This window comes from Liolophura sinensis, chromosome 9, assembly GCF_032854445.1.
Source record: "Liolophura sinensis isolate JHLJ2023 chromosome 9, CUHK_Ljap_v2, whole genome shotgun sequence".
Taxonomy (NCBI): domain Eukaryota; kingdom Metazoa; phylum Mollusca; class Polyplacophora; order Chitonida; family Chitonidae; genus Liolophura; species Liolophura sinensis.
In genome coordinates, this window is record NC_088303.1 from 12,318,597 (window position 1) to 12,330,861 (window position 12,265).

General features: G+C 40.7%; 1 protein-coding gene across 1 annotated transcript; it reads right to left on the reverse strand.

The window, feature by feature from the left end:
- Positions 1 to 683: 683 nt before the first annotated feature.
- LOC135474692 (ras-related protein Rab-35-like) lies at positions 684 to 11,435 on the reverse strand. The gene is made up of 4 exons (XM_064754250.1): positions 11,051 to 11,435; positions 3,089 to 3,251; positions 2,724 to 2,843; positions 684 to 2,379 (listed from the first exon to the last, which is right to left on the reverse strand). Exons 1-4 carry the CDS (start codon positions 11,237 to 11,239, stop codon positions 2,231 to 2,233), a joined length of 621 nt encoding a protein of 206 aa, XP_064610320.1. The 5' UTR covers positions 11,240 to 11,435; the 3' UTR covers positions 684 to 2,230.
- Between the last annotated feature and the right edge of the window lie 830 nt (positions 11,436 to 12,265).

The following is a 12,265-nucleotide window of genomic DNA, read 5'->3' on the forward strand; positions in this document are numbered from 1 at the left end:
CCAGGCAAAGCAAATTGTTGGCACATTTTCTGTAAATGGCTTGTGATTGGTGCCAGACTAAAATCAGATCGTATGCATATCGCTTCGCTAAAAACGTTGTTAGCGAAGCGATATAAAGATTCGATTTGTGCTGGTTTATCGGTAAAATTATTCTCATACATGAATATTTTTTGCACTGTAAAAACACACAGAAACTGATCGTGTATTCTGCATGCTAAGTACGTGTTACAGCGCAAGTACACCACCATTGTAAGTGATTATTTGGTTCACATTATCAATTTAAAATCCTTTTTTTCAGAATACTGTGACTATTTATATATTTATTTATTTCACTGGTGTTTTACGCCATACGCAAGAATATTTCACATATACGACGGCGGCCAGCATTATGATATGATATTTTGCCGAATGGACGTTATGTCCTTCAAAATAGCTACAGATAATTCATTAAGCTGTATCAACTGCAAGACTCAGACTGGGCTACTGCTGAGATTCTATACAGTCTAGTATCCATGCTCCACCTTCTTTTGTAGTTATCGATAATCAAAACTTTATAATTGAATGTCCACACCTGTGTATTACATATATACGTATACTACACGGCTACATATATGGATGAAACTATAACAGTTATATCTCTGCACAAAATATTATCACAGGCTGCCGAGAACAGTAGACATATATGTATTCGTTGTTTTATTGTACTCCTCCCCAGTGGGTTAAACATCCATACTGAACTTACAACGTGTAGCCTTTTGTCTTTTTGATACAGCCTTTCAACAAACTGGACATTATAGTGTAGAATAACTACACACCACAAATAAAGCACGGTATTTCTGTCGAGCTTATTCATGCTGCCCAACTCAATCTATTCCTATCACAGGCAACGAAGGGCACTAGCTCGGGTGGTTTCCATTCTGGTAGGATGGGTTTTAACTCACAGGTTCACAGTACTTCACTTATATGACAGGGGACATGCACTTTCACAGGCAGGTGGAGCATATCCGAACCGCTCGGAATATAGCCATTCACTATGATGGCCGGTAAGGGCTCTCTCCGAGCGAGACCACTGTAGCCATTCACTATAGTGGCCGGTAAGGGCCCTCTGAACGAGAAACAATTTTCCTGAGGACGAGTAGCCGTTCACAATGATGGCCGGTAAGGGCCCTCTCACCGTGAAGGGTTATTCCTGAGAACGAGTAGCCGTTCACTACGATTGCCGGTAAGGGCCCTCTCACCGAGACGGGTTCTTCCTAAGGACGAATAACCCTTCACAATGATGGCCGGTAAAGGCCCTCTCACCGAGGTGGGTTCTGCCCGAGAACGAGTAGCCGTTCACAATGATGGCCGTCAAGGGCCCTCTCTAACCGAGATGGCTTCTTCCTGACAGGTAGCCGTTCACAATGATGCCCGTCAAGGGCCCTCTCTAACCGAGATGGCTTCTTCCTGGCGGGTAGCCGTTCACAATGATGCCCGTCAAGGGCCCTCTCTGACCGAGATGGCTTCTTCCTGGCGGGTAGTCGTTCACAATGATGGCCGGCAAGGGCCCTCTCTGACTGAGTCCATTGTAGGCCTTCACCAATCATGATGATTATCTTGTACCTGCCCAGATACGACTGTTCCTCCGGGTTATGCCCTGTTTCTTACACCAATAACATCCTGAATGCCGATGTATATGTGAAATAAGTAAACTATATCAGTTTACTGAGCAAAAATAAATAAATCATAATTACTTGTACATCAACAACTGAAAATGACAATCCAATTAACTACCATGCAGTTATTACCAAAACTGAATCACTTTGTCTCTTCATATTGCTAAACCATCTGTCAAAGGCCTCTGGGCAAATGCTTTCATGGTATGGGCCACATCGTATGGCCACATCGTATGGCCACATCGTATGGCAAGATATCTTACCGTATGCATCATATAATGCCAACATAGAAGACTGTTTATTATTAAAGCTATTGTGTGGCTTTGCATAGAAAAAATTCATTATTTTCGTTGCTTTGTAGGGGACAGGGAAAACAAAGAGTTTTAACAATTAATGTTCAATGTGAAAAGCGTTGACGTCAAGTTGAAGAAAAGTTTTTGAAAATGTATATTGCACACTGTAGCCCTATTTAAGCCAAATTGTCGCTTTCTGTGGGTGTCACGAAGAGCAAGTGTCAAAATTACACCACTTCCTGGGAAGTCTTGAGATTATTCACACGGTAACGACTTCTGATATCAGCAAGAACAAGATGATTGAGACTTTTGGTTTTTGTTGATGTCAATGCTGTCATCAAAGATGTTCATGGATTCCTTTCTTGCTCGACGATCGTAGTGATCCAACAGTTTTTCCGCAATTGTTTTCAGCGCAGATTCGATTCCCTTACCTGAAGAAAAATAAACAGAAGACACAATGATGTGTAAATAAAAACTTCTTAGAGGCGTAATTGAGTCCGCTATTTTAATTTGTTCATGCTTTAACTGTCAACCTTGACTTAAATATCAATAATTTCACAAAGCTGACACAAATCTTTGTATTTGTCCGATCTATTATGAAAAACATCTCCAATGGCACACTTCCTTGCTTTTTCCCGGAAATCCCCAGTCGAAAAAGAATGTAGGCCCTATAGTGTTAAATAAGCTTAAACATCCCCTGTTTAAACCAGAAGTGTGAAAATGATTCATTGGACCATGTCCACACAGTTGCACATGTTTGCGAACGTTATCGAACCTGTCTTAGCGGAAGTTAGGAAGAGAGAATCACACTGGCAGGTCTCCGCTAACTCCCTCGCTCTCTCACGGCTCACATTCTCATCCAAATCCGCTTTGTTCCCCCAGGCGAACTTAAGAGCTGAAAACATACAGGTAAAAATCGTAGGAGTCATTTATTTTAGTTTTTTAATTCACTGAATAATAACTGTATAAGACGAAAACTCTGAATATGTGTATCCCAATGACTTAGAACAGTTATCAAATCTACAAGCTGCCGAAATACCTGAAACGGGTTAAGAAATATTTAAGGTTTCGTGTTAGTTATACCAAATTGTGCTCATTCTTCACTGATAAACGGATCTGTCAGTTACAATGACAACCTACCTAGCGGACAGAAGGAATGGACGTCCTGAGCCCACCTGGATAACGGAGGTAAGCTGAATGGATCAGCGACACTGTACATCAAGATGGCACCATGAGCGTTCCGGTAGTAGTTCCGGGTCAAAGTTCGGAACCTTTCTACTCCAGCTGTATCCCATATTGTCAACTGAAAGACAAAAAGTACTCAGAATACCTCGTCTGAAATACATCACGCCGTGACTGTGACAATAACTAACCGGATGCTTCATGAACAAGAGGATCAGTCAGTCATATGTACATGATTAGCTCTGAACCGTTACATTCACTAACCTGGAACTCGGTCCTGTCATCTGCGCTTGTCTCCAAAGTGTCACCGCCACAAAAAGAGGTGTCACGTGATCTTAAAGTAATTCTGAATTCATATCACTTCATCATGTTGGAACAATAAAGGCCATAACATCGCAAATAACACAAATGTAACCAACGCTCCCACTCGGACAGCATCAGAACTTCGCTAGTCGCCATTTTCAAATCACGTGACTCGGTTGCTAGGGAGAACTCAGTTGCTTTTCGCAAAATTAAGACCTTTTAATGAACATAATTGATTATAGATCATTTCTGTTTATTATCAACACACAAATTAAAGCTAAGACCCCCAAACAATTTGTCAATCGACCTTTAGATGGTATACATCTCATTGATTTCAATCAAATCATTCCACGAGTTTATCTTTTTCCGGACGATACCGAGTGCGGCCGACTCAAATTTAAAATGGCGGTTGGCGTCGTTTGGTTTGCCACCGATGTAACAGATACATTTGTGTTAATTGTTACGTCTTCATTATTCACGAATATCTAGGACCAGCCCCGATAGCGCAGTTGGTAGAGCGTCCGCCTTGGTAGATCCAGGGTCAATCCTGGGTCGAGTCACACTCAAGACCTTAAAAGAGGAAATTGTAGCTTCCTCGCTAGGCGTTCAGCATGAAGGGGATAGTGAAACGACTGGTTGACCCGTATCAATATAATGGCTCGGGCGAGGCGGCTTACTGGCCCTCGGCAATTCACCTCAGTGAAGCAGCACTAAATGAGCCGTAGAAATCCGTCCTGCAACAAGGAGGCAGATTACATGCACTCTAAGGATTCGTTCGTCGTGATATGACTGAAAAATTGTTAAGACGACGTTAAACCCCAAGCACCCGCTCACTCATTCACTCACGAAAAACTATTGATATTAAGTAAGAATTACTGAAAGAGGACAGGAGACATGTTTTTGCAGCGTACAGTTTTGACATGTTGATGACAGCATACGCGAAAGGAAAGAGTTCCAGGTTAGTAAATGGGGAAAATGAAAGGGTACAGATCTCTATTTCTGAAAGCAAAGCTGAGAAGAACGAAACAGATCTCAGATCTAGTACATGATTTGACCCTTTTTGTGGTTAGAACTTTGTTAACTTTGGGTCAGTGTTTGATTCTTAGACGTTAATACAGTAATAACTGACCAGCATCCATCATTGTTAAAGATTATAGTTAGCTTTACAGTAGGTGATCTATTGTATGCACTAGAAGTTGAATAGCTATAGAGTAGATCAGCTTCTTTGGTTAGTACTAGATCTATAGACCAGACAGGCCTATCCGGGTTCATGGTTAGAAATCGGTTACATTTAAGAGTCGGCTGTCTACTTCGTGGTAAGACGTTTGTTGGTTTTAGAGTAGATTGCCTGTACCTTGGCAATTTTTTTTTAATCTACAGGGTAGTTAGTCTGTTAGTCATGGTTAGAAGTCGGTTAGCTTTAGAGTAGATGAACTGTTTCAACGTTAAAAGCTGGTTAGCTCCACAAGTGAAAATGACAGCAGATTTAACAACGTACTACCACAATAATCAATTTCACTTGACATCGTTTTATAGCTTCACAGATTATGACGTTTCCAACCCGAAACCCGGGTCACGTGAGGACGAGTACGGCAGCCAACAATGACGACCATCCCACTGAAGTGGAGGCAACTTGTGCGCCGAAATCACTTGATTTTGTCGTACATATTGGAGTAGGGACCGTGCGAGTTTGTTTTGAAGCATTCCTTTACATGTTGTGTCTTCACAGAAACTTTACGCAGGTTAGGACAAAATAGCATCGTTAAAAACCTAATGTTCTACTGCCAGTTCTCACAGATCTGTTGGCCATCCTGCTGTGTGATATCAGAAGTCAGTGTGGCGTCAGTGCACCGTTAGATCAGTTGAGCCATATTCATGCGCCTTGAACTTGGTTAGTTTTAGAGTAGATGAACTGTTTCAGCGTTAGAAGTTGGTTAGCTTCAGAGTAGATGAATTATTCAAACGTTAGAAGTTGGTTCGCTTAAGGACAGACAAACGATTTCAATGTTACAGTTGATTAGCTTAAGAACAGGTGAACGATTTCAAAGAGTTGGTTAGCTTTAAAGCTGACGAACAATTTCAAGGCTAGAGTTGGTTAGCTTTAGAGTAGGTGAACGATTTCAAGGTTACAGTTGATTAGCTTTAGATCAATTAGAACAATTTCAAGGTTAGAGCTGGTTAGTTTTAGAGCAGATGAACAATTTCAAGGTTAGAGTTGGTTAGCTTTAGAGTACATGGACAATTTCAAGGTTAGAGTTGGCTAGCTTTAGGTAGATGAACCGTTTAAAGGTTAGAGTTTGTTAGCTTAGGATAGCTGAACAGTTTCAAGTTTAGAGTTGGCTAGCTTAGGGTAGATGAACCGTTTCAAGGTTAGAGTTGTTTAGCTTAGGGTAGATGAACCGTTTCAAGGTTAGAGTTGGTTACCTTTAGGGTAGATGAACCATTTCAGCGTTAGAGTTGGTTAGCTTTAGAGTAGATGAACAATTTCAAGGTTAGAGTTGGTTAGCTTTAGAGTACATGGACAATTTCAAGGTTAGAGTTGATTAGCTTTGGGGTAGATGAACCATTTCAAGGTTAAAGCTTTTTTTTCTGTAGAGGTGCTCTATGGTCGAAAACGATACATACTGCTGCGTGTTTATATTTTCATTAATATAAACGTGTTATAAATAGCGGATGTAAAAGTGTGTTATGTTTAATATTTCCGTTCTTTAATATGTATGTAGTATGTAACTTAATCTTTTTCTGCATAAGTTCCATCAATTCTTGAGAACAGGAAAGTTTCAACACAAAACCCGGACGTGTTCCTCAAGGAGATATCGATAACAAACTATGACACCCAGTTAACACAAATGTACATGCGCTGTATGGATTGGTCATTCACTAAATGCGCCGGTACACTGGGGCTTTTTTGTCCAAACCGCCGAATGAGGAAATATGATGTAAAAGAACACGACAACCTGTCACCAATAAGTATTTGAGTCCTGTTTATATTCCCAGTCGTCACTATTTACCCAGCTAGAGCTATCTTATCTTATAGATTAAACGGTTGAATGTTTACAACAATACAGGCCTTTATATAATCATTTCTTTATTTCATTGGCGTTTTACTCCGTACTCGAGAGCATTTCACCTATACATTCGATGTCGTTCATTTTCCTGCGATATGTACAAACTCACACCCCTGCACAAACAATACGCAGGTTTCGAGATATGACGTTTCGAAAACAAAGTGACGTCCTTTGTAATATGACGTCGTCGCTTTACGGCACGGAAGGGCCATTCTGGCAATGTTTTAACATGGGGCGGTATATAAAATTTACATAACTACATGAAAAGGATTAGTCTGATCTTCTGAATTGTGTTCTTGGGTGTTCCTAATATTGCACAAAAATGATGTTCTGTCGGTACTTTGATCTAAACATGCACGATCATCGCCATGTTAAAAGATAGGCAAGTAGCCCTAATGTGCCATAAATTGGCGACGTCATTTTGCACCGGGACGTCATTCTATTGTCGTCATGACGTAACTCGAAAACTGAGTATTAATAGAAAGGCCGACCGTTGTCACGAACTGCCAACTGACTCAAATCTGAGTTACACAATTGAACTAATTCAACTGAGAAAACTGAGTCATATGAACAGATCAGCTGAGTCATGAAACCTATTTGGTTATATTCTTAACTCACTTGGTTAGTCTGAAAACCCACAGAAGTCTTTCATGACACAGAGCACCTAGTTATATGACTGAGTATGGCTCAATTGGAAGGCGGCATATTTTTTAATCCCGTAAGGTGGCGCTAGTTTGAAGCAGGGTACGATCTATCATTAGGTTAAAAATTATTGTTGCGCAATGTCTACAATGTTACAACGTATAAGTTTGTCCTATAACGTCGTTCTGTCTTTAATAATGACGGGCTGAAGAATGAACGCTTGATGTTATTAAAATGGCGTCAAAGCCCTACTGCCGGTCGTTTGACAGGTCCCCATGGTAACTCAGAATTTTCAGTCATACAGTTGACCCAGTCTTTTCTCTCACTGTATGGCGTCAATATTACTGCATCATTTCCATACGTTCAATCTTTCTGTAACTTCATGACGTCGGAATGGGAACCTGTCAAACGCCTGGCAGTGATGACGTCACATTAAATACAGTACGACGTTACAGTAGAAACTGATACATTTTAACAGTGTAGACTGCACTACAGTCCATTTTGACTTAACAATAGATCGAGGTCCTGCATCATACTAGTAAACAAATATGCCACCTACCCATTGGTTTGGTCTAGAATAGAATTAAACGTAAGAGTCTATTTTGACGAACTTTGTCGAGCGGCCTTCTTTTCATATATGGTGATACTCATTCATTTTCGTGAACATTAACTTACGAAGTGGACTGTACGAATAAAATTAAGTATTACGTAAACACATTACCGTTCATTTTAACAAGATGTTTTCCGAAAAAAGTGGGCTATTGAAGAGAAAAAATATAAAAGTTCAGTTTTAATTACTTAAACCGAAACACACACTCATTAAAATATATCCCCCCTTTTCCATGTCTAGCAGCATTAAAAATCCCAATCAAACATTAAAAAATGACCAAAACATAAAAACACTTCCAGACACACTTGATGCTTCTGATCTGAATACAAAAAGTAGTTTAATTCCGAAAAACAAAACTCTTCATCATATTATATAGAGATGATTATTCTGTCATCATCAGGAGAAAGGAGAAAAACAGACATAAATCAACTAGGCCTATCTACGTCTGCCCGAATCTAACAGAAGTAATATTGTCAATAATTGGTAAGCCATGAAGTGGTCATAAACACACCAAATACAGTGACAAACAGACAGATAGACAGACAGGCAGTCAGTGATTTGAGTGAGGTATCAGCTATACTGTTACGACGGTCAGTATGGCTGTAAGTGTAGTAAGAGATGTCTCCTTGCCAGGCATACACCCCAAGTTAACATTCACGATTGTCGACGTCATTGCAGTGCCTATGACGTCAATTAATTATGACGTAATAGTTTGTTTGGATTAGACACGGGCATTAGATAAAAGCGGTAAACCATAAGGCCTGGCACGATAGGCCTATATTCTCAAACTGCAATGTCAACACCTGCACAAAGATGTGGCGAGACTCTAGTCTAGATGAATAGCTGAGGGGATATGGCAAATATGACGCCATCGTGGAATTGTGACGAGAGCATGGGCCGGGAAGATGTTAACCAGTCAAATCCGGCACCGGTGAAAGTATGTAATCCAGCTGATATCAGTTTAGGTTGCTGATTATGGATCCCGGAGAGTTTCTAGATTGTCGGTGTTGTAATGATCATAACCAGCATCAAACACTATTGATGTGACACTGGCTCTGCACTAAGACATTCCTATACTACAAAGAGATAGTCTAATTCATGATGTGACCGAAATACTGTACAATTGAAAGCGACATAAAACACGCAGCAAGCCTACAAAGCCGACCGATTTTTTCCCTCTTTTACAGAAACATATTACGCCTAGATAAATTTTGTGTCGTTATATACAAGCGATCTTTGTGTCGTTATGTACATGCGTACATATGTCCAGTTGTTACTGTAAAGCTACAACTATATTTGCGTGCTACACATGTAGTCTAGGCGTGCAAAGATCTTCCCAAAAAATATGTACATAAAGATACAGAAAGTATAAGCATCTACTGAATATACAGAAACATCTACTGAAAATACATACATATAAACATACTGTACTGAAAATTCATACATAAAAACATACCGTGCTGAAAACCAACGACGAATATGTATTTAATTGTATAGTTTATATGTCTCCCAGTGTACCGTTTTATGAATTTGAGTGTCCATTGATCAGTATGAGAAATGCTTGCATGTATTTATTTATTTGATTGGAGTAACGCTCGCAGGCGTACCCCGACCACAGGGTAAAGGGGTATATACAGGAGGTATTTGTATTAATGCTATTTCAACGTTTGCGTGTACCATGTATATAGTGAACCCCTATACCTATATACATAGTGTACACCTCGATACTTGCAACTGGTTTACTGATGAGTTAAATGTTTGGTAAACACGCATCAGAAGGTTAGCGAAAGCTAGCCATGTCCTGGTATTATACACATCGCTCTAGTTTGAAAATATTTTGTTTTATTATAATTTTTCATGTGTCTTTCATCCCGTAATAAAGAATGCTTAATCAGCATGTTATACAGCACGTTATCTTCGGCACAGAGATTCACCTTAGTGTCACCTATATCGATGTCCATACAGGACAAGTGGCTACTTCATTCAGGTGATGTGTGCCCTCGGTATATCATGTTTAAAGAAAACACACCATACTTGAGGACTTTCGGAACACTATGGCAATCCATGGGCAGACAGTCGGCATAGGTGGAGCAAATAAAATCTGTAGGGCATGAGTGAAGACTGGTGAGTAAGGTGTAAGGTGGTATTTGTTTACCTATCAATGGCTTACACGTCTATATATTATACCTGTGCATGAAACCAGGTCACTCTTTCATAATTTACAAACTGGTGACATGCACCCGGATACATTTTATTTTTTGTTCACACTGAAAGGTGGAATAAACATTTCGCTTGAATTTTCCTACTTCGAGAATTTTCCTACTAGCATTCTCTGGGGCTGATCATGCCAGAAGCATTTAATGTGAACGGTTATATACTGTGCATCATATTTCTTTTAGATCAATCAAAATAAATTGGGTCGTTTTGACGGATCCGTATATAGGCCTACCCGTGTATACAGTAAGCTGTAAACCATACAGACTTACGTGTACACGTCTGTACCACGATATGACTCAAAACAGTATCGTGTCTGTTATGACAGAGGTCAATGATAGGAGAGGAAATGACCCTCTATGGGGTCGCGTATGATTTGATACTGGCCTATAATAGGAGAGAAGATGACCCCCTCTATGGTCGCATCTGATATGACACGGACCTGAGATATTATAGGATGTGACCCTTTCTGGGTTCGTGTGTGATATAATAGTGCCCTGTGATATGAGAAGATATGGCCGTCTCTGAGGTCGTGTCTGATATAATAGGCGCCTGTTATATGAGAGGATCTCTAGGGTTCTGCCTGACATGGTAGGGTTCTGTGATTTGCGAGGGTATGACAATGTCTGGGGTCATGTTTGATATGATAAGGGCCCATAATAGAGGACATAACCATCTCAGGGGTCATGTGCTATGAGACTATATTGCACTCTACGGTACGGTAGAGGTCGTTGAAAAGATTTCATGTAACAGGTGAAATAACACTCTTAAGTACAGTTAGATAATCTAATCGAATTGTTGTCTTGATGGTTTTAAGCATATGTAAAACAATACAAAAACAAATGTGAAACCACATTATTGATTTGACAAGTCATGCTCGTACATGCTCGTGAAGACGCATCTTGATCACTTACAACTCTTCCTTGTAATGGTTACCACTCCTACCACTTGCCGCTTTGTGATAATCCTTCATACCCTGGTGTAATAAACTTGAATCTAAGATCTTCACCATGCATATATCCGTTCTTACCCTCCGGATGGTTAATTATGTCACCGTACTATATTAGTCAGTATAGACCTTACCTTAACGACTTGATCGCCGATCTGAACAGCTCTGGTACAACTGTCAATACAGATTGTAGGCTTTTGTGGGGAGCGAAACATGCCGTCTCTGAGCCGATGGAATACGGACGTCTTGCCGACACCAGCCTCCCCAAGGAGGACGAGTTTGAACCAAGGCCCAGTCGGGTCCAGGGCCATTTCTGCACTCATCACCCACCTCGGCGAGCATACTGAACACGCGGAAGACAGGGACAATCGGTTACCCGAAAGCAAGTACCAGTCATTCGGGACCTGTGTCACTTACACACTGTCAGTACAGGCTCCAGTTGAAATTCACTCCATTTAAACAGTGGCTAAAAAGCATGTTAAACATCGCAGCCTTGTGTTATACTATCCACCGTCATAAAGTAATTCTCGTTGTGAGTCTTTGTGACCTAGTCTAAATCATGGATCCTCATGACCGTAGAGGCGCACATTCACCTGTGACTCAACTGAATAACGCAGACTTGGTGAAAGCGACCTGTATTTGGCGAGTTTGTATGCGGAAGTAACTATCCCCTGTCCATTATAACATCTGTACAATGCTCTAACAATTTGTGCTGTTTGATAGCTAATGCTCTGTAAGTCAACCCTTGTGGGGAATTATACAACAATAACATTGCGCTGCATTACCTATACACCAGACACATAAACTAAAATGTTCCAGCATCCCCCCTCCCGCCCCCCCCCCCACACCACGTTTTTCAAAGGGCCATTTTGGTACCGATAACCTTATTATCGGTGTATTTCCAGCATGGTAAAATTTTATATCCAATATTGAAAAAAATGAAGCACTTTCAAGAGCTTAGCCTGAAATAAAATCTTTTTTGGAGAACTTTCAGGATGCTTACAACTTCTGTACAACATGTGTTTGTGGGACCCGAATCTCTGGCAAGTAAACTGAGGCACGACATGTGTTTGGGCGCCCCAAATCTCCCCTGACAAAGCTCAAGTGCTGCATATGCTTATAGGCTCCAAATCTCACGGGAAAAAACTCAAGTACGACATGTGCTTGTAGGTTAGCACAGCCCATGCTTGTGGGACCCAAATATCACGGGACAAAACTCAAGTACGACATATGCTTGTAGGCTAGTACAGCCCATGTTTGTGGAACCCAAATCTCACGGGATAAAACTCGACAAAAGTACGACATGTGCTTGTAGGCTAGTACAGCCCATGCCTGTGGGACCCAAATCT

Excerpts from the sequence above, each read along its gene's own strand:
- LOC135474692 (XM_064754250.1), bottom strand. The coding sequence starts at position 11,239 with ATGAGTGCAGAAATGGCCCTGGACCCGACTGGGCCTTGGTTCAAACTC. Across the intron at positions 2,844-3,088 it reads CCATTCCTTCTGTCCGCTAG|CTCTTAAGTTCGCCTGGGGG; the intron begins GTAGGTTGTCAT and ends GTATGTTTTCAG. Across the intron at positions 2,380-2,723 it reads CCTAACTTCCGCTAAGACAG|GTAAGGGAATCGAATCTGCG; the intron begins GTTCGATAACGT and ends ATTTTTCTTCAG.